We start from the raw sequence: 23,406 nt of genomic DNA, 5'->3' as shown, positions 1-23,406 counted from the left end.
TTCTGATACTTTCTTACAGCAAGTAGGGGTAAATTAGCTCTGGATAAAAGGTAGCACATGCATAGTCTCAGCTTTTACAAAGTGGCTTTTTATCAGACTAATTAGGTTTAATCTACAATTTTGTTCACACACACAAAAAAGGCTTCTGGATTATTTAGGTTTAACTGCTTGACAGCTGGCATCAGCTATAGCAAAGTTTATCAATAATATAGTTATCAATTAATACCGCACGAGTATTTAAAAAAATGGAAGTTTATTCATCTTTCAATGGCTCAAATAGCAAATAAAATGACAGGATAAGGCATCAGCCAAGACAAGTTTCATGTGTCCAGTGGCTTCATAACACCTCAGTTCCCAGTATACAGGTTCCAAAGCAAAGTCACAACGTTAGTGGTTAGACTCCCTGGCTAAATAGACCCAAATGAGTACACAGTAAGATGAAGACTGGCTTATTTGCCATAGTTACATGAGTAACTTTAATTCTGCACTTGGCAGTCTACTAAATGCACATACAAAATTCCTATTGATAAATATTTAACATGACAAATATAACTTCTAAGACTTGAGTCCCTAAAATGTCTGTTAGCATGAAAGTTAAATATTTGTTATCTAGTTTGCTCGAGCACATTTTAAACTGTCAGTTATAGGCTTACACATGTATAAAAAGTGTAACAGTTTGTGGAATTATCTAGCCTGCCTTACCCCAGAGGAGTCCAAAATCCTCAAACATTCTGGTAAATTTTTAGTTAAGATGCAGCATACTAACCATGTGCTAGTATTCTTGCTGTTCTGAAGCAACTGAGGCAGTATGTTTTGTTTGGGGATTTTGGATGCACATGGTAAATGTTTCTGTACTGTAAAGCATGTTTGATTGTTTAATATCAACATTAACTAGAAAAAGTAGCTACAATGTTCCCCATTTGAAACTCAACATAAACTAGACTAAACAGTACGAAACCTGCAAAGAGCTTCAGCATAACACACCATGTTCCCATAGCTGAGTATTAGGAACACAAAAGAAATTAACTGATGAGACCAGAATTTCCCGGACAACATCATAACTCAAAACACATTAGCACTACTGAATCAGCTCCACTCCACCCAACTCCAGGGAGTTAAAACCCAAGGAAAATCTAGACAAAAAATCTACTCGCAAAAGGGAAGTTTCAAGGTATCAGCACGTTAAGTTTTAAACAACCATTCCAGGCTTAGATGTGCCATAGGCTTATGATTTCAGTCTCACATGTATTCTGACCTTTTTGTTTTAAGATACCGTATTGTTTACCAAGTTACAGATGACAGAATATGCTCTGTATTATTCACAATACCAGAGTATGGCACACATTTAAAGACCAGACACTGCTAGCAGACAGCTAGTGAGCAAAATCATTCACATAACTGCACTCCACAGAGAGGGCAGTCTCGCACTGATGCGCAGGGAAAGTCTCCATGCAACAAAGTTGAAAATACACCCTTGATTAAGCAACCTGCTATGTTTAGGTTTTAAAATTAAGGCATATTCAAAATGTTTCAATGTAAAAGATTACATCACTCTTCTAGGTTAATCAGGTAATGCAGAACCACATATAATTTTCCCCGACATAACTGTTCGCATATACATTATTCTTTTCTAATTTGCATAACTCCACGGCGAAACAACTGCATACCGCTTTGTTAGGTATCACGTTCACAATTGTAATTTTCAAGGCAAAAAAAGACAAGATGAATTGACAATTACAGTGATAAAAAAGTATGCTTTACAAGAACCCACGAAGTAATACTTCCCCCCTCTGTTCACTATTAAAGAAAAGACTGCCTAAGAAACACTACATTCAGAAGAAATGTGAGAAGTAGGCAATTATGAAATGGACTGAACTTTGCTTCTCTTGAAGCCACATCATTTTTTTTTTTTCAGTGAATTTGACTTTCAGTGCAGCTCCAATTCATGCTTTTAGTGGTACATTACAATTTCCAACATGTTAGAGTAATTTCAGTCACTTGAGCCTTCAATGGCATGCTTATAAATTACGGTTTTTATTAGTATGGTCAGGGTAGGAAAGGAACTCAGGGTTTTGATTATAAAATGCAACATCTTTCTCTGATCCTCTTCGCTAGGCTTTTTCTTTTCTTCTTTCCATTCTTTTCTTTGCTGTCTTCCATTTTTCTGGCTCTAATTTCTCTCATTAAATCGAAAAACACCTAAGAAGAGATGTAATAATGTAAATGCAAAAACAGTCACAGACGTATGAGTTAATTTAAGCTTTCACTGATATCCATTTCAGTTGGTTAGAATCAAGTCAATTATATGCAACCAGTTTGAGCAAACAAATAATAATCCAACAACTTTAAAGGGGGCTTATAAAAAAGATGGCGGCAAACTTCTTAGCTGGGCCTGTTGCGACAGGACAAGGGGGAATGGCTTTAAACTAAAGGGGGGTAGATTGAGACTAGACATAAGGAAGAAATCTTTTACGCTGAGGGTGGTGAAGCACTGGCACAGGTTGCCCAGAGAGGTGGTGGATGCCCCGTCCCTGGTAACATTCCAGGTCAGGTTGGACGGGGCTTTAAGCAACCTGATCTAGTTGAGGATGTCCCTGCCCATGGCAGGGGGGTTGGACTAGATGACCTTTAGAGGTCCCTTCTAACCCAAACTATTCTATGATTCTATGATTTTAAATCTTTCACTGGTTTTGAAGGCCAAGTTCACATGATGCAATCCTGCATCTTTCATGGCACCATAACATTCCCCTGTCTTCTGATATTTGCTTATGAATCCTGTCAGACAATTTTCCACACGGGTTGAAACAAAGAGTCTCATCACTGGCCAAGATTTTTTAAAATGTATTATCTACATCTTACTGAGGACACTCGAAGAAATCAGTTTACGTTTCGAGTATTTTCAGTGATGAGCTGTAAAGGCTGAAAAAGTGCAACATCCAATTCTAGAAACATATTAATGGAGCAGTAGCATACACTGAACATTTTGTGGTCAGTATGTCCCATGATGCAGGTCTAAACACAAAGTGATGGGGGGGTGGGAAATCAGCATTTCCTTTAAAGCAAAGTTATCAATCATACAACTACATAAACAATTTTTTAGATCAGGTAATCTCAACTGCCATATTACAATCTCAAAGTACGTATGAACTTCATTCTCATCAAGCGGTTTAGTAGGAAACAAAAATGACAAAGGTGGAGATACACAAATGACTTAAGAGAGATCATACTGTCAGTTAAGGCTTTACGATTGGATTGGTTCAAGCTACTTTACTTCTCTTTTGAAAAGCAGATCTTGACTTGACTCACAGGAGGCTACAGCAAATAATCATTTAATCTTTATAATTTTATTGTAGCAAATCAGTTGAGCATTTCTAATACTTTTCTCTCTCAGGAGATGTTCTCTAGACCTATGTTAGGGGACTTGATCCATTTCCATGAAACATGGACAGCGCAGGGGCTGAAAAGCTCCTCTACGGAGCTCAGTAGGTTTTTATTTGCAATGACACTAATGTCGTATTGACCACAGTAAAAACATCAACCTTCATTACACAGGATTTGAGGAAAATCAATGTAACTAAACATTTCCATCAAGAAATAAGATCGCCTTTAGATGTCTAAATGTGCACTAAGTTACTTGCTTGTACTTAAATCTGTGCAAATGCTATGATAGAACTGTCAACTTGCTTAAGCACTGATACTGTAGTAGAGTATTTAGCTGCCTGGGGTATGTAACCTTCTGAGAAGATGCTTCGTGGGTCACCTTTACCAAAGCAAGCGGAAGCCGACTGTGTTTCCCCCAGCTGAGCAAACCCACTATTCTGGAATTAAGAGAAGCCAGATTTCTTATAGAATAGTAAATTAAGTTCACATAACAAACCTCATAGCTTCAGATGCTCTAAGTAACTAAGAATACCTGGTATTTACTAGTGCCAACAAAGCCTCATTTGTGGACTATCAAACCTTAATTCTATTATGATACATGCTAATCTGGATTCATAATGCCACCAGCTCCAAAAAGAAACTTGGAGCTCTGTAGTAGCCTACCATGTGTGTGCAAAAGCTCTTGATTAGAGAGCTATTAAAATATATATATACACACACACACTTTTTCTTCCAGCTGCTAAAGGATGGTGAAGTAGATTCTGACGAGCTGGAAATTTCTACGTGACTAATAGATGGATGTTAACTGCAATCATGCACCAAAACTAAAAGATGTAACAGTTTTTATAATAACAAAAAAAAAAATCAAAGCTGTATTCAACAATGAGACTGAGTTCTGCTGCATTAATTGACTTAATTTTCTCTACAGAACAGCATAAAGTTCTTACTGTAGTATCGAACAATCAATTTCTTCAGGAAGACAACTGACAGGAGACAACAGTCAAGTTTAAGTTATTGCAACACAGAACTCGCATTACAGCTGTCATGCTGCAATTGACAGCTCATACGTAAGGATTTACATTAGAGAATTTTTCAATGTGTGATCAAGTCTGTCAATAGCTCTGAAAGGAGATGTTGGCACATTGAACTAAACTACTTATTTCTTTTGCCACACATCTGTTACTCTTGCAGTTTACAAGGCTGAGAGTTATTCTGAATTCTGTATTCCAAGAAGTCCAGCTATAACTTTAAAAGACAAATACTTAGAACTAATCAATAATTCATCTTCTTGGAGACAAAAATTCTCTGTCTCTTATCTCATGACCTTCTGAACCTGAAAACTCACGAGACACTCCTAGGCTGTTCAAAGCTTAAAAGGGTTCAACCATTCTTCATCGAAGCAACTTAAAACCAGGCATCTAGTTAGATGAGGGTAGAGGGGGGCTCCAATCCCTCCCTTACCTACTTTTGTAAGCTATTTTATTCTGGCTGAGGATCAGACAGCATTCCTCACTGTTCAGAAGCAGACTGTCTTCTAGTTATAGAAAACACAGTAAGAAGTCTAGGCCAAAATAGCTGCCTCGAGAAATTTTTAATGAAATAAGGTCTTGCATAATCTCTTGTGTAATGACTCCTTGCAGTTTGGGATGGGATAAACTTATGTCTAACATTTTTACTGTTCTACATGAAGTCACCTAGTCATGCACTCACTCATCACAAGCTAAGGGAGAAAAGTATTTGATTCAAATTTCACAAAAAAAAAAGCTAAAATAATGTACATATAGAGTATGACCCATGGAAAAGAGGTATAAAGTAAAAACTGATGGAGAGATTCTTTGTTTGAAGAGGCCAGTTATTACCTTGTCAACATTAGCTCGTGTTTTTGCAGAAGTTTCCACATAGTTAACGTTCCACTGATCAGCTCTGTTTTTTGCTTCCTCTACAGAAACTTGCCTTTTATCTTCCAAATCTGATTTGTTACCAACTAGCAAAAAAGGAACATTCTCATCTTCTTTTACTCTTAAGATCTGCTCCCTGGAGGAAAAAAAAAAGGAAAAGAAGAATTAAGCATTGCATGGAGTACTATTCTTAGAACACGAAAAGAACTTGGACTAAACACTCTTCCATCTTACAGCAAAAACCCACTTATTCCTTTTATGAAGCTTATGTAACAGTAAAATCTTAAACCTCATTATGACGTTATACAGAATGAAGACAGAGACAGACAACTAGTCCTCCAGGAAGGAGAGAGGTGAGTCAGTAAGAAACTAAAAAAAAGTAGAACAGGACTGGTTTAGGTGAGAATTTATATTAATGAGTCATTCCTTTTACTAAAGGTGTTACTTGAGAGCCTTTATCATTGCCTCACCTAGTATTTGTGATTGCCATTTTTAAGCTACACAAACTTCAGTTTTACACCTGATTTTTTCCCTAATAAAATGCATCTATCATTTTTAAAGCTGATAAAATGGTCTACAGCATACCAAGAGAAAAATCTCTTCCTTTCAGGAATCTTTCTGAATTCAACTACATTCAGTCTCTGCAGAAATCTTCATTCAGTTATAAGCCAGGGTACAGATACAAGTTGTACATGCATCAGACTTTTAAGGACAGACCCTTCTACTGTTTGAACTGCTAGGATGAAGGATTTAAAGTTGTAAATAAAACTCAGTACTACAAATGGTTTGGTACATAAGTCTTCAACACTGAAAAAAATAATCAAAGCTTTCTTCTAATTGGAAATGCATTAAAACTACCAGGAAGAACACTTTTCCCAGAAGAGGGATATTCTCTATTTTGTCTCAGAAAGGAGTATAAAGTTAGTAGTGAAATGTAGCCCTTTATCACGGAGCAATTTCTGAAAGATTGACAAAAAGCACAAAGAAACAAATTCCTTTTGCTGGCTGAGGTGAAACCTATTGCCAGATTTAAAGTTGAATGGAGAGAAGCTGAAGAGAGTTTATTAATTGATATTCTAAAGGGCCTCGATTTGGTGTACAGCAGGATCCTCCTGCTGTTATAAAAAGCTCTGAATAGCATGCAGTCTTGTGGAGGAAGTCTACTCACAGGGCTGAGAAACTGCAGATAGCCCGTAAGTTTTTTTTAAACCAACAAATATGTATTCGAGGCAGCTTGTAAGACTACATTCATCTCTGAGGTGTAATTAAAGCAACATTCCTCCTCCCCTCACAAATATCAGTGCAAATGTTTTAATAGGGTCTGCAGCTATCCAAAAGTAGTTTGAATAGTCAGTGAATTAGGAAGGGTGGCCAGAAAACTCAGCGTGTCACTGCAGTATCTGTGCAAATACGACTTCTGCTAAAAACTAGTAGCTTTCAACTCTAATTGTTCAGGTGATGCCAAACAATTTCACCATGTAAAGACTTAATCTAACAGCAATCCAGATGACAATATTCTCCTTTGAGCCCTCTCTGACGACTAATATCTCCTAAACTAGAAATATGTAACTAATGATATGCCAGCTTGAAATCTAGAACTTAAAAAAATCATTAGAGCCAGACTAATTCTACTCAAAGCAAGACCACATTTTATCAAACTGTCTTTCAAATATTTAAAAGTTTAGTCATTGCAGGTCTGCTTTCTATTGAAAAAAAATTACTTGAAGCAACGGCATTTCAGAGCACACCAGGAACCCCATCGAAGGCATTGAACAGCAGTAAACAGCTCTCCTGTTGGAGTTCTGCCATTCCAGCAGAGCAAAATTCCATGGAAACAATCAAACATGCAAATTCTTCTTGTCATTTTCTTTCATATCTGTCTCTTAAGTAGTATTCCCTCCGGCTGCTCAACAATGCCAAAGGTATTTTAATTGTACCTTCAAGAGATACAGGTTACTTGTACACAGAGCAGAAAGAATGTAAGATTTCTGAGTTACATTTTAGCATTTAGGCTTCTACAGTTTCAAAGGCAACTTGAAAGGCACTTTCAGATTCGCATTGGGGAGAGTTTTAATCTCTTAACTGAAGGGATTTTTTTCTTCCATTTTTGCTGTTTCAGCATGCATATTGTCAACACTCACCTTTGCTGGAAAAGCAGGACTTCCTCTAGAACCATAGAAGATCATGCACTTGGAAGCATTAACAGGATTTTAAACCAGATTTGAATGGGTCATTTTGCACTCTAGAGGAGCTCAACTATACTAAATTGTCCTCCAGGATTGACAATACCTAGCATAAGCCTGCAAACCAATCAAGGCCTACCTCTCCCTCCCTCTCAAAAGACATACACACACATACACAGAGACACAAATTAAAAAAAACAAAACACCAGAAGAGGAAACACTCATTTTCTCCCCTCTCCATACCTCTTCCTCCTCCCTCAGAGATATTAAATGTATTCTGATACTTAGTGCTAATTAAGTTGAACTGTGACAGCATCTCCAAGAAGCCTTATTTCAGTGGGATGCAGATAATTTATTTTTATATTTGTTTCCTTACTTTTATCTCAAAGGTTTTCTCCTCTCCTATTTCGCTATACTTTGAACTGGTAAAAATTTTTTTCTGGTCTCTCTTGTCTTTTTTTTAATACAGGGATGTGTGATTTAAATAGGATTTATCTCTCAACCAAAATTAAACACCTGTAATATACTGCTACCTGTTCAATAGTCTCTTACCATTATAAGGGTTTTAATATGCTGCATGCCTGAAAAGCATCTTAAAAAACCCTGTCCTGTTAAATCTTTACTACACCAGAAAGATCCGGTCCCAAATTTTGTATTTACCACATTGCTCCCTATTAAGTAAAATACTAACTTTGATGGGAAGGGTGAATGCTATGCAGAACTTCTGTCTTGTAAATTAAAAAAATTACATCAGTATCTTTTACAGAGAAAAATTCCATCCAAGCAAAACTGAAGGGACACATTTACAGCAGGCCTTTACACAAAACACATAGCTACCACAGAATATTCAAAGATACTTCTCATCGCTGTTGTTTATAAAATCTTTAAGAGGTAGAAAGATTTGTTGTTGGTACTATGCATTTCACTCTCCCAGAATGCAATGCGCATACTTCACATCGCCTACGACTTCGCAGACAGATATCACCAGATGTGGTTCTTCTGCACAGTTTTCAACTGGAATCCAGCCACGTCATCTTCATAACCATGAAGTATTCTAGCATAAACCAGCTGGACACGCTACAGCTGCCCTTTTGTTCCAGGTGGTGTTTCACAGGTTAAGAGAAACACAAAATAATCCTCTATATGAAGCAAAAACTAAAAAAGACAACTCTGGGGAGTGTGCAGTATCGCACATACATTACATGCAACCATACAGTATATAAGCAATTTTTCTCAGATCCATTACTTTGGATAGCAGTATGCCTACTCACAAATACTGCTTCTTAGCACAAGTGTCAAGGAACACTGATTTACAAAGGGCAGAAGCCTTCTGAACGTCGCTATGTATCTGCTCTGTGGCAATAGCCTTTTTGGTATTCAGAAACACAGCAGCAAAGATATCTGAAGTGGTACAGATAGCAAAGGCACGGCTAGGCATCTGTTCAAAACATTATGTGACTACAGTAAGAGCTGTCATCTAATCTGGACTATCATAAGGATATTACCAAACAAAAACAAAAAAAAATCACTTGTAATTATCTCACTGTAATTAGAATAATTATCTTGCTTTGTAACTTACCTGAAGTCTGCAGTTGCTGCAAAGGATTCCAGCTCTGTAATAGAGAAGACGCAAAGAAAGCCTTCTCCACTTCGGAAGTAGTTGTCTCTAATTGCAGCATAGTCCTCCTGCCCTGCTGTGTCCAATATATCAATTTGGACTTCTTCCCCATCCAGAACCACCTTTTTCCTATAGCTGTCTGCTTTGGTGGGCTCATAATCTTCAACAAACTAGAAAAAAAACCTTCATGGTATAAAATCATGCCTGTACAAGGCAAATGCTTCTATTTGCATATAACGATATAACAAACATCTTTTATGGTTACAGTAACTAGTAAGTAAGCATATGTATTTAGGCTATGTGAAGTACTCAAATGATTCATAGCTGAAGCAGGTTCTCCATCAGCCTCAAGTTTATAGGTTTTTGCTTTCTTCAGCCATTACAAGGACATTTTAGCGGTAACTGCAAAACATCAATGTCTGTGCACTACCCAAGCCTCTGCTTCTGGTCAAGCACATCTGGCTGTGTTCCATTATGCTATCAGGCAGTCCTGACTTTGAATATATTTAGTATCAATTTTTAAAGAACACTGAAGCCATAACTTCTGCCTTTTAATCAAAAAGAATGACCTTCACTGAAAAAAAAGTAAGGAAATAAGGAACAGATTTTCTTTCCTCTCTTCAACAGCAGCATAAAAACCATGAAAAAAATTGGTCATCATTTCAGGCATCATGCAACTCACCTAAGTGAAGCAGCTTTGAGCTACAACACCGAAATGAGTTCTAATGGGTCTAGTAAACAATGACAAAATATAATATAACAGAGCATTTAATTGCTTAGAAGTCTGAAAAAAATGCCAAATTGTACCTTCACAGGTATCTCTAGAGGGTAAATCACTAATATCAAAAAATATTTGTGTTCAACTTAATTGCTGACTTTCATACCGTATCATATACGTTTAGATCTTTTCAGAAATAACTGTGCTAATGAATGCTTAAATAACACTATGTAGCAGACGTCTCCTGAGATAATTTTTAGTGCAGATTCTTACCTCATCATACATAAACTGTAGTGTTAAAGCAGATTTTCCTACACCACCGCTTCCCACCATGATGACTTTGTGTAAAGCCAATGAATTCTGTCCTTTAGGCTTATTTGCTGCCATCTTTGGATTGCAGAAAATTCACAGGTGTAAAATGAAAAAAGCTAGAAGAAAAATATTGCTTCATTAGTTTTCTTTTCCTTCTCCCACATGCACTGTTTAAAGCGGATTTGTTTTAAATCCCTGCATATCTAAGGACTTAATTGCAGTTCTGCTATCTTCAGTGAAAGCTATCTGCTTTTTCACTGGAAACCATTCCATGGATTATACCGAGCTCATCTTCTCTGTAGCATGAGCACAGAAAGCCTTCACCATTTGGAAAGGGCACAAGCGGGTTCACAGCATCCAAGAGCAGTTAAGGGAAAAGATTTACATTTTGGTATGTAGTGTTTTCTTTTAGAGACACAGTATTTGTCAAGAATTCTTGTTCGTTTACTGAGCAAGAATTGAAAAAGGAAGCCACAGTGAGTCAACACCATACAAGAAAACATGAGATATGACAGCTGTACGGGAAAGAAAACAGACATTTGAAGGAATTTCCAGCTTAAATAGCAAGTATCAAGACACAGCAGCAGCAAGGATTAGCTAGTGTACTTTTTCAGAGAAAAGCAAGCAAACGTGTCACTTAAAACCTAAAAATACCCCGTTTCAGTAAGTCAACCAGGAACTGAAAGAAGCAGCTAGTTTACACAGAATGGAAAGATTCAACTTGCCCTCCTAGGCTACAAATGCCGTTAGTCTGTATATTTGCAATAGTTGTCTCAGTCCCACAACTGCTTGCTCAAATACAAATCTCTGCACCTCGCCAATACCAAAGGGCTCTATGACAGTTAATTCACATACAGTCTAATGTGTGTGCACACGTACAAAAGGTAACAATCCCATTAGCTTTTTTAAAAAAAAAAAATCATGTTTAGTTTTAGCAGATCTCCAACTACTATCTTCCCACAGCTTCGTTTCATTCCCTATCTATCCCAACAGTAATATTACAGTATTTGTGTTATAAGAAGGCAGAATATTTTGTCTGCTTGCACAGTTCTTAAGAGATGGGAAGGTCACTGCACAGTGACAGAATGTACCCTCCTCCAGAGATTTAAGGTCAAAACAAGCTCTGATGTCCAAAAAAACAGTGACATCTACATTACAGAAGATGTAAACACAAGACATCTATAGTGGCAACTAAATGTAACTTAGATTTTGTTAATTAGAAAGCTCAAAAAGAGCACATTCAGGTGGCAGCACAGTTTAGTTATATACAGAACTATCAGATAATAATACAGCGTAGTAACAAGACACCATTACCTCATTACGCTTACCCATCATGATCATTTGACAATCTCACACTAAAATTACATCCTCCTGCATAATGAATTGCCTTTGTGTGCAGCTTAATCAGAATGTGAAACATGACAATTTTATCAAAACTTATATCAAAATCCCTAGTTGAGGACATGCACTAAGGTTTTGTTAGCAGTGAGGCAGTTAAGTGTAAAAGCATGCTGACTGAAGCTTCATTAGAGATTAAGCCAATCCTTCCTGGAATTAAAAAAATAAATAAAAAGGCATACTGGTTTTGGCTGAGAGAGAGTTAATTTTCTTCAGAATAGCTCGTATAGTGCCATGTTTTGGATTCGCGATGAAAACAGTGATGATAACTCACAGATGTTTTAGCTATTACTGAACAGTGCTTACACAGTGTCAAGGCCTTTTCTGGTTCTCACACTGCCCTGCCAGCGAGTAAGCTGGGGTGGGCAAGCAGTTGGGAGGGACACGGCTGGGACAGCTTTCCAAAGGGATATCCCATGCCATAGCTTAGCAATAAAAGCTGGCAGGGAAGTTTGCCGGGGCTGCCGTTACTCAGGGGATTGGCTGGGCATCGGTCAGCTAGTGGCAAGCAATTATTTTTTTTTTTTCCATTGCTTGTTTTTCTTGGTTTTGTTTTTCTTTTTTTTTTTTTAAACTTATTAAATTGTCATTATCTCAACCCAGGAGTTTTCTTATTTTTACCCTTCCAATTCTGTCCCCCATCCCACTGGCGGGGGGGGGAAGTGAGCAAGCAGCTGCGTGGTGCTTAGCTGCCTACCAAGGTTAACCCACAACCTATGTGAGAAACTCTCTGGACCACATCAGTACCACTACCCATTCTACTATCAAAGAATTCTGAAAATGCAATTGAAAATTAAGTCGCTTAAATTGTTTTCATCAGAAAGATTATCTAAGTGAAATAAGCATGAGTAAGCTGCTGTACTAATTATAGGGATATAGCAGAGAAAACTAACATTATGTTACAAGTTCTTTTAAGAAGGAGATGATGAGAACAAAAAAACATTTCAGTTTTGGCCATCATAGCTTAAAAAGAACATTGCTTTCTTTTTACTCAAGAGGGAGTACGAGAACATGAAAATAGCTCCAAGCCATGTGTACATTTTCAACCTACTATGCTGCATGTTGAACTGCTCCACATTGTTTTGTCTTTGCACTTTTCTCTTAAAAGGAAAAATGTATCCTGAAAGTCATGCTTGCTTGTTTTTAGTGTGTATTTCAGATAAGTAATATAAAGAAAATTCCTCTGAATTCCAGTCATTAACTGACAACAGCTCAGTTTGCCAAGTTTAGATTACAATACATACTCTCAGAAGCACAGAAACTGAAGCACTAGTATACCTGGATATGGCCTATACTAACCTTACTAAGCAACAGACTATTCTTTTATAAACACTTCAAAACTGGAAGAAGTCCAAACAAATTCAGCAGGACCTCTGACAGGTGAGTTTGTGCAAAATCAATACTACAATCTGTGAAAAAATTCAAATACACAACAGTAATGTTTCACTGTAATATTTGTTGTAAATTAACCTACAGTCTTTAAGTAGATTGAGCAATGTGAAAATTCATATTTTGCTGGAAGTTGCAATTCAACAAGTAGTGTCCCAGTGTGACAAAGAGAAGCTGCCACTTTTTGTACTTTGTGCAACAGCTGACACACTTGAAAAGCCAAAACAACAAAGTCCAACCAATAAGATCCCCATAAATAATCAAGTTAGTGATGATGCTCCTTTTCACTGAAAATTCTTTAACCAGAAAGATTTTACGGCAGCCAATCATTTTCAGAAGCCTTGATAACACCCTTTCAAAGAAGCATAGGAGATTGAGTCAAAGAAAGAAACTCAGAATTAAAAAAACCTGACCCAACCAGTCAAAGCAGTATCCTGAGTCATCGTCATCAATAACTGTCAGTGAACATTCCAGTAAGATACTGAAGATAGCAAAACCTCACGCTACCACAGACTTCAAATCTTAAAGACAAGCTTGTCATAAATACTCTGCCACATTTTGTAGTGGGAGGAGGCTCAGGGGGGTCAGTTTGCTCTCAAGTTCTTCACAACCCAATAAAGATATAATGCTGGCAAAATTCAGGCCTGCTGAATGGCAGACAGTGTGAAAAGAGAGAGAAATAAGTTACAAGCAAAGCAAGTACAGTCTGATACTGTGCAAACGGCACTCAATCCAGAGACACTGCTTCAGAGCAAGTATTCTGCCAGAGAGGAAAAAGACCTTGCAAGTGATAACTTTTAAGCTACGGCCACGTACCTCTACCTGTTTCAGTCTGCTTCCAAAAGCAGAGAGGAACATAGATTCCTATTTCAACAGTAAAGTACCTGAGATGAAGTTTCATGCAAAGTAAGTTTTTCTTTCCTTAATTTATGTAGCCTGACTTATTTTCATAGAAAGTATTAATTTGGGTCATATCTAGTTTCTGAATTGTCCTACTTTATAATTATGATAAAACTGACAGAGACTGTAGCAAGAACCCTGTTGTATGAAACTCAGAAAAGCATACGTTCATATTATGCGTACTGCGATTATTATTTTTTTAATCTTCACACTGCAAAATTGTTTGGGGCCAGAAGATAAACACAGGCTTATCCTGCAGTAGAATCCTATGTCACCCTACAGCAGAGAGGTTCACAGAGAGCCAAGCAGGGTGTTGTCAATAGCTGTATTATCCATTTATACAGGTCAGCTTTTTACCACACCCATTGGTAATCCCCATCACAGCAATACAGCTGATGACATATATGAAAGTTTATTTTTAAACAGTTCTTTGTGTAGTGCAACAAGTTGGAAGGGAAGTGAAAGCTTAACTGGCTCAACAACGTACTGCCATACCTTCACTCAGAAGGGCAGGAGCATTATCTAACCACCATGCTATGGATCACTCCTCACCTCCGCTGCAGATAAACTCCTAGGAAACTGCCCTTTTCCAACATGCTTGAGCAGATAAGGGCAAACACAAATGAATCTCAGTGGCTGCTCCGCCAAAGTAAGCAGTTCTCAAAGCTCCTACAGCTGCTCATTGCCTGCTTGCAGATAACCACCCCCACGATTCTGTGCTCCATTTAATGGCAAGCTTCCAGTTGGAGCCAGGATCACTTTTGTAGAGCCAGGTTAGGGAGTGATTAGATTAAGTCAGAACTGCAGGAGTAGGAATTATAATTTGTGTTAGCATCAGCAATGGCATCTTGTCCAACAGTCTAGAAATCCGGTCAGGAGAAAGAAGAGTAGGTAGCTAAATAACTTTTAAGATCATCCTACATGATTAAGATCATGTAGCCATAGGAACTTGTAACTGGAGTTGTAAAACTGTTGCCTGTCTTGAGTGACTGGCTTCTACCTGTATCAATACTAACTTCTCCAGAGTTTCACACCTTACATAGCAGGTCCTCTGTGTGAGAAATAGTGTTATCTCTAGGCCCCCATGGATTTAAACACAACATTCAGCTCCACCCAGCAGAGGAGCGAGCTGGAGAGTGTTCCTGTAACAGGACTTGGACAATGTAAGCATCATGTTAACTTCTGCATAAAGCCTTGGAGCACAGAGTGGTTATCCAGATCCACAAGAGTAGGTAAGATGATCAGGTGCCAGCAATAAAAGAGGTTTTCATCTCCAGGGACAATGTTTTCAGGGAAGATATCTTTGCAAATATGTGGTAAGGAGGAAGGAAAAAAAAAAAGGTAGGAATCCTTGCACTCCCTACTACATTAGTCTTCATTTTGTCCTCCCACCTACTTCTTCAGCCCAATAAATTGAGACCTAAAAATATGCTTATGGGTGAAAAAACCTTACGTTTTTCATCTCCTCACTCATCTTGCTCACCTGGTCAAATTCAGAAGACTCCTCTTAAGTTGCCCTATTTCTCAGATTAGTTTTCCTACAGATTAACTTGCTCCAAAACAATTAATTGAAGCATGCTTCCTTACATACCTGTGCCATTTGTCCTCTACATTCCTCCTCAATGCAATAATCCCAACGTTCATACACTAAAAGGGAGCAAAAACGTGGCCAACAGAGTAGCTATGTACCAGCCCAAACAGGGCAACAGACATCCAGCTCAGATTGCTTCCTTTCCTTCACAGGAAGCACTGGTACAGATTTCCCCCCCTTTAGCCAGCAGCACATATTCAGGAAACTTACGGGAACAATCATATCCAAGACACCTAAACTTCTGTCAAAATGTGCCCCAAACTGGCCAATAGGCCAAAAATTAACAAAGAACAGAACATATGATCAGACTCATTTTCTTAAAGAATGTGACTAAAAGAGGTCAAGAAGCTACTCTGTCCATTTTGATCTCCTGGAGTCTAGTAAATGCGATGTGAATGAGAGCAGACCAGGGAAGGAGAAGCATTACACCGAAGTCAGATCATTACAGGCACAAATTCAGCTGGCATCTTCTGCAGTGCTATACATAAAGCTGAATGCAGGCTTTGTGAAGATGCAGTTGTCCTTAACAGGAGGACTTTGATTTGCTGCAGGCATTTGTTTGAAGGGGACTAGTTAAACATAGCTTTGTGTTTAAAGATAGTTGGTACAGTTAGTACAGTAGATTCTAGTTAATAAGTAGAGATAGTGGTGCCTTTCTTCAATTACAAAACAATTTCTTACATTGTTATTTTTATAGTCTTGATAAAACTATGACATCAAAACTTAATTCCAGTCCTTTTGTTTCCTTTCCTTTAAGAGAAGATTACATAAAGATTTGCAAGGCTGTCACATTAAACTCATTACCCACTCACTTTTACGATGAGTAACTTTCTTCCCTGAAGACTGTTTTATATAATGAGCATCAATTACAACCAGTAGCTCATATCTCACAGCACCTGCTTTTACTCTGTTTTTAACTGAGTTAGAATTTGATACATTTGAAGGAACAGGAATAATTTAATTACGTGAGCTACCTGTACGATATTAAGAACTACAGTTAGTATGCTTTGACCAGAATACTTCCAGAAAGGCAAAATATTGTATCAATCATTTACTGAACAATTAAAGAAAATTTAGTAATGGAGACTCATGTTGTTCTAAACAAGTAACTCGGTCATTTTTTTAATTGAAGAAACTAATACCTGCACTACTCTGTACTTTACACTTAGTATAATCTATCACCTCCAGAAACATTAGCTACAACTTTTTATCTCATTCTGAAGTGAAAATTTATAGTAATTATTTGACAGTAATCCCATCTTCTAAAGCGAGTTTGAATATTCTCCAAAGTTTCTAATTCCCACAAAGCGATTCACAACTCTGTTGCCTCACCTGACCTACAAATTACAAGTTCAGCTTTCTGAGAAAAAGCACAGGACCAAGAATTTTAAAAAGTGTCAACACATTTCATGTCCCCAGGGACCACGAAGCAATATAATCTTATCTGTTATTAAAAGATCACAATTTCATCTAGTTACTTCATTGTTTATTGAGTCCAGTAGTTTCAGTTTGGTTATCAGCAGCAAAATTATGCTTGAAAATGATCAGCACAGACTAGCATACTAGATGCGAAATATCTGGAAGACACCTCAGGAATGACTCAGATATTCCTGCAACAAAAATGTTCCTGGAAATGGAGGGAGGCAACTCCAGGCAAGCAGAGCCTAACCCTCCCAACAGCTGCTTCCAATTACAATATTCAAACTAGATCAGCAGAAACACCCCATGACCCAGAAATAGATAGGATACATGAGGACATAGGATGGGATACATGATGCCAGCTGTTTTAAGAACTGGAGAGTAAGGAAGTTTTTTAGGTTAAATCAGCATTATTGTAATAAGTGTCATTCCATGTCTCGAGTTTGACTGGCGTTTTTATTACAGTTTAAACATGCAACATCTGTCAAGCTTTGCACAAAGTAACATCAGTATTTTATTAAGGTAGAACAAATATTTCAAATATTAAATAATCACTATAAATTCTAAGTAGTAGCCTAAAGAAAGAGGAAACTGAACCCAAATATTCAAATCTATCTTAGAAATGACTAGTCTCGTTAGACAATGAAACAGACTGCCTGAACCTCAACCTCAGAACAAGTTAGAAACACTTTCACAACAGGTCCTTTCCTTTCTCCTGAAAATAATCCTTTGACATAAACCTGTTTAACTGGGAATTAGGATTCATAGCTTCCCATGACTTTAACAAGCAGTTAAGCCACATTCAAGGTTTGGTAAGAACGCTTCTTTCCAAAGCTTTCTCGTGCACACCATAAAAAGTGCTTGTCTCTCCAACACCCACAAAACAAATTTACTAAGGTGACTACGCATCTACTAAGAAAAGTAAAGGGTAGAAAACTGACTTAAGTTTATCTCTCAGCAGCAGCAAATCTCCTCAGGCAAAAGACCTACATTTCGCAGCTTCCTGAGACAGGTACTTTGAACTGTAACCATATCCAGACACTGAAACTGAAAGAGTCAACCAGTGAACTCTTCACCAAGCATCTGAGGCCCCATCCATCCTATAAATTACATCATGCTGCTATAAAGAACAGTGGTCCCCACACACCCGCAGCTCTGTGCTCTTAAGACATCATCACAAGAATTAAGATCCCTCCAACAAGAAGCCAGTAAACCTCTGTTCACAGCCTTCCGGCAGTCTCCCCGAGGTTCCACAGGGCCTTAGTGCCAGCTTCAGGGCATAGCCGTGAACTACGCCGCAGCTTCTGATGCAAGAATAGATATGTTTAGATACTCCTTGTTTTAAGTCATCGTTTCAGCATTTTGTTACCAAAAAGCCTCTTTGGCATCCTGCAAGAAGACTTCTGGGGAGGCACTTCCATAAAGAAATTTCTTGAAACCCATATGGAACAGCACAAGAAAACCCTGACAAACTGAACAGCAGAAAGAGTCTGGAACAAAATCAAGATCTTAAGATTTTAAACCTTGCAATGTACTGAAAAGAAAATGAAGCAGCTACATTATTGTCCACATAAAGAGCTGACAAAACACACAACACTCGAGGCCAACTGTGTCAGTCTGCAAGGCTGATATAAACTGAACCTGCCACAGTCTGACTGATATTCCCATATCCTTCCTTCCAATAGGCACTTGTGTTTGCATCAACTAGGTGGCAAAGCAGTTCAGAAGTTGCTCTAAACAAAAACTAACCTATACTGCTTTTTGGACAGATTAGCTACCTAAACAGCTTGCTGGCACAAAAGACAGACCAGAAAAACACATAACTGAGCATGGGGAAAGCTGCAAACTGCAGCACCTCCAGCCTATAAATACTGTGGAAAAAACAATGCAAGTGTTGTAAGACTCCTCAACTGGAATTTAGCACCTGTTGAAGATTCCTCACTTTTTATAAGTTATGTGATGGCTATTATGGACCATTTGGAAGACATCTAGATACTTGCAATGGTTTATCTGGACTGATCCAGAAATCAGTGGGAAAAGAAGCAAACTCAAGCACAGCACCTAGGTTAACACCAGCAGCAAGCTTGTTTTCATAGTTCCATTGACTAAAGTTACACTGTGAAGTAATTTTGGTAATATACACATTTACATGAGAGTCTGGAATACCATTTCTGCTTCCTCAAGTTCACTACGCAGCTGGTGCCCTATCTCAGTCTATTGTAATCACTGAGGGAACTTAGCTTTCTGAGGCTGACAGTGTTGAAGTGTTGCTTTAACACAAAGTGTAGGAGTCATGTCTTCTCTTAGATTAAATTTCTAAACATGGAGGTCTGTAATCTAGAATATTAACAGAAGGCATTCATTTTGTATTGATCTTACATTATATACCATGAGAAAAGAATTAACAGTAACAGCAGCCGTGGTGGTAGAATGAACAATTACATGTCACTAGCCTGTCAAAGCTATCCACGCTAGAGACTTCCATGGATTCAGAGGCGAGACAGACAAACAGGTACTATGGTACTACAGCTGATTTTCTAGCATAAGCAAAACTAAGGAGGAATGAAAGGCTGAAACAGAAGAGGGGGACATCTGCAGAAGAGGTTCCCATACCAAATACCCATAATCAAGTCTCCTGACAAAAGTCAAGTTACATTCATGGGAGATGCTATACAAAGCAGCTGCTACTACTGAATTTTATTCAGCATTTGATATACAAGACACTTCCCCCCCACACTCCCTTCATAAAATGTAAGGGGCAAGGCATAGCCTACAAGGATGAATTTTAGTAACACAGGATCAACAACTTGGGGTCTTAAGTTAGTGCTATTCAGCTAAGGACTGAGGGATGAACTTCAAGGACACTTTTAAGCTAGTGTCACTTAAGATATAGTAGCTACAGCCATTTTCACCCTGTGTTTCAAGTGAAAGAAAGCACATTTGGAAGCTAACTTTTGACTGGTAAGTCAGGCGTCACTCACGCTTGCACAGAGCTGCTGCTTCCAGCTATTCTGGAAAGCAACAAAAACAGAGTTCCCTTAAAGGCACTATGCCAGAGCTTGCAGCATGAGCCTCAGCAGTTCACTTTTAAAAGCAGTTCAAGAGCTCTGCATTCAAAAAGTTGCTCACAACATATTCAGTATCATAAAACCAGCTTTTTTTGTCAACCATACTTCAAAAGAAATCTCAATCACATCATCTTGTCCTTTTTGCCCCTGTACACTTACACTTCAAAATTCACTAAAGAAATTTAAGGAAGATTTAAATGTAAGCATTTTGACTTGGCTTGAAGTAAATTCTTTAAACAAAGCCTGAAGAAGGCTTCCAAATGATACTTGAAAAATACAGGTTTGCCAGAACAAGTCCATAAATCAGGTTTTCCTCTAATGCAAGTATCTCATTAATTGTTAACAACCCTACACTCTTCCTTTAGTTAGAAGTTCAGAATGTCAGATGTGCATTTTCTAGAAAAAGCAAGTGTCCATATGGTCATTTTTACAGCCAGAAAGAATGACTTAAGATCCACACTCACTAAACCCAAAACTCCACCCAAATAGTTTCACTGCTCTATAGGCAGGAAAGTAACTTGTGACAGAGAAATCCAGAAACAAATGGTATCTGCAAAGCAAACCAAGTACCCACTAGGCTCATGTCAGGCTGCACTCAACACTTAAGGAATCTATAGGAGGGATGCCATCCACATATTCTGGCTAGTAGAAGCAGCCTTGTTGTGTTGCAGGCATCTCGCTTCACAGTGAGAGAAGTTCCGATGTTGATAGCTCAGGGAGTTTATCCTGCTCAAACCAACTTATTTTGCCTCATTAGCCAGTCATATAGTATTATGGTGAAAACTCACATAAACACCCTTAAATTCCTTCAAGGTATTAGTACAGACAGAATGAACACACAAGCCTTGTTTGAATAACGCTCCTATGAAATTCTTGACATAGAAAAAGTTTAAGCTTTCAAATAAAGCGTTTGAGGCAGGCACTGCCTTCTTCCTTGTGGTTAGTGCCTAGCTGGATGAAGTTTCAACAAAAGCAGAGTAGGAATACCAAAACACAGTATCCTTCACATTTTATTAATTGGCTTCTGGCAATGAAGGATGCAGGGAACAAGTGCTTCAGCAGGTGCAAGCACATTTATTTCAAAGGCCGCAGCACAAATGGTGCAAACGCACAGGACCGAACACAGGTTATTAGCAAGAGACATCAAGAAGCAGGTACCACCAAATTCTCCGTCTCCTCTTCACAAATACAGGCAAGCGTTCTCTCTCCACACAGGCAGAGTGCATCAATACACCAGCCAAATGGAACCTAATAAAATAGGAGCATGTTGGATTTTGCATTTCAAAAAATTCCTTTTATTCCTCTAAGGAATCATCCAGCTGTAGCAAATAAATTTCATTAGTGAAATCTGACTTGGCAAAGTAAGTTACTTCATTCAGTTTATGACACTGCCATCTGTTTTACCACCCAGTTACAAATGTGTAAGTACTCTTTTGTAGTATTATTGTAAGAGCATTACTTTTGAAGCCATATTTTGTTCCGGTAACTTCTCTTCCTGTTTACACTCTATGCAGTGCAAATTGCTCCTCCTAAAATCCTAATCATTTTTCTGTTTTATTGAGGGGAAGAGGGTTTCATATGCGTGACTCACTGAATGAGTCTGGTTTGCAAATACACAGACTTGTAATTAACCTTTTGAGTAGGTGATTCAAGGACACAAGTGGTTATAGACCTAATGTTGCATGGTAATACAGCATTCAGGAAGTTGAAACACTGTTTAGTCTGACCCCTCCCCATTTTCAGATGCTGTTTATTCTAAAACTATTAGACCTATGATTTGAAAAATTGGTAGAGTCAATCTAGTAGATCTAAAAGACCCAATCGGGCAATTAATTGTCTTCTAGTTCAATATATGCTTGCCAATCATATGATACATGGTAGAGTTTCATGGCTGTTTCACATATTATGGGCATAAAACATGCAGTGGCTAGAAACAGATGGCATTCAGTTCATGAACTTAGTATGAAATTATTAATATTCAGGTCAATTTATCAGTTTTCACATTAAGTGCCAGTGCAAGGTGGTTTTGATCTTGCCCTGCTTAAAATACTGATCAGTCTTTTGTTGCAGTACCACAGAAGACATTTCCAAGTTAAATGTTCTCAAATTGTAAAGTAGTAACTTTTAATAATTGCTTTTTGTTCCTATTGAATTCTTACGGCTCTTATCATGCACATGATAATTCAGAACATTGCAGAACTGTTAAATGACTTACAAGAATGTAAGTGTGTAAGTTTAAGTTTTAACAGAACAAGCTATCTAAAAAATGTTCTTTATACAGCAAGGTGCACGAAAATCATGGGTCAATTTCTGAACACAGAAGCAATCACCACATTCATTTTAGACTGTCTGGGTAACCAAGTGAAGCAGCTATCAAAAACTTCTGATAAACAACCTAAAAATCAGTTTTGTAATCACACTCCAAAGGCAAGGAGTCTTGGAAAAGGCACCATTAAGGATGGTATACTATTGCACATCACTAGATGGGTCTCAAGCGTGCCTCTCTTCCTACAGCCAGACACGCAATGCAGAAGCTAGAGGCATTCCAGCGATGGTCACAGACCAAATCCGGTTTACTTTAAAGCTCAGTCTCCCCAGGGAAGAACTACTATAGAAGTCTGTCTATGGTGAAATCTGTTATCTTTATCAACATTTAATTCATTTAATGCTACACATGTTGCAACACTAAACACTACCAACTGTGAGCTGTATTCCTTTCTGCACACATGAACTTTTAAATTCCAGTGAGAAGTACGTGACCTAATACCTTTTCAACATTGCATGGTGTAATATAGGATTTCCCCTGGCCTACAAAACCTTCATTACTGCTGACTTATGAAAACATTTTCTTTCCAGCTGGTCACCTGCATACTTTCAATTCAGCTGCGGTACTTCTACTAGCATCAGTTCTCCATGGAGTCAGAAGCTAATTTTACAGCTTTTTTCCATGAAGGGTTTATTTCCTTTACCTTAATACACACACAGTCTGAGTCCTGCATAAAGTCTGGAAAAGTTAGTGTTGTTAAAATCCACTCCTGTTGTTCACAGATAATGGTCAGCATGAAAGATCATAAAAACCTGTTGAGAAACAGAAATTATGTTCCTGAAAATCTCTCCTTCAAACTAGTGACAATCCAAGAATAACTATGCCTTCCCGACTGGGTTAGTTACAACCATTTCAGTATTTTATCATACCGTATTTCACTGTTCATATTTTTTTAAAAAATATCCTAGTATTTGGCTACAAGGTTGTTTCTGCTTCAGTTTCTCCTCCCAGAATTATTTTTTCCCCCATGTCCGTAAAAAAGTCTTACCTCCTAGAATTGTAGTAAAACCTATTAGAAAGATTACAATATAAAACTTTGCTCCTCAAGCAATGGTTTTCTTCAAATTTTCCAAACTACACTTAAGATCACTAGAACTAATTTGCTTTTGCAATACTCTTCAAAACACTCCAGCCTGAAGAAACTCACTTAAACGATGCGTGTTATACACATGGTCTCAGTTCCAACTCATACATCTTGCAGAGAA

At 38.0% G+C, this 23,406-nt stretch overlaps 1 protein-coding gene across 2 annotated transcripts; it reads right to left on the bottom strand.

Moving 5' to 3' along the window:
• Positions 1-234: 234 nt before the first annotated feature.
• RALA (RAS like proto-oncogene A) lies at positions 235-23,406 on the bottom strand. 2 transcript variants are annotated; one of them, XM_019470921.1, is made up of 7 exons: positions 23,349-23,406; positions 22,845-22,953; positions 21,034-21,123; positions 10,072-10,226; positions 9,042-9,250; positions 5,241-5,415; positions 235-2,199 (listed from the first exon to the last, which is right to left on the bottom strand). In XM_019470921.1, exons 4-7 carry the CDS (start codon positions 10,183-10,185, stop codon positions 2,077-2,079), a joined length of 621 nt encoding a protein of 206 aa, XP_019326466.1. In that variant the 5' UTR covers positions 10,186-10,226; positions 21,034-21,123; positions 22,845-22,953; positions 23,349-23,406; the 3' UTR covers positions 235-2,076. The 2 variants fall into 2 exon arrangements, with proteins under 2 accessions (XP_019326466.1, XP_009273053.1); XM_009274778.2 differs by lacking the exons at positions 21,034-21,123; positions 23,349-23,406 and having other exon boundaries at positions 22,845-22,863.

Source organism: Aptenodytes forsteri, unplaced genomic scaffold (assembly GCF_000699145.1).
Source record: "Aptenodytes forsteri isolate BGI_AS27 unplaced genomic scaffold, ASM69914v1 Scaffold282, whole genome shotgun sequence".
Taxonomy (NCBI): Eukaryota; Metazoa; Chordata; class Aves; order Sphenisciformes; family Spheniscidae; genus Aptenodytes; species Aptenodytes forsteri.
This window is presented reverse-complemented; position numbering and strand designations above follow the sequence as displayed.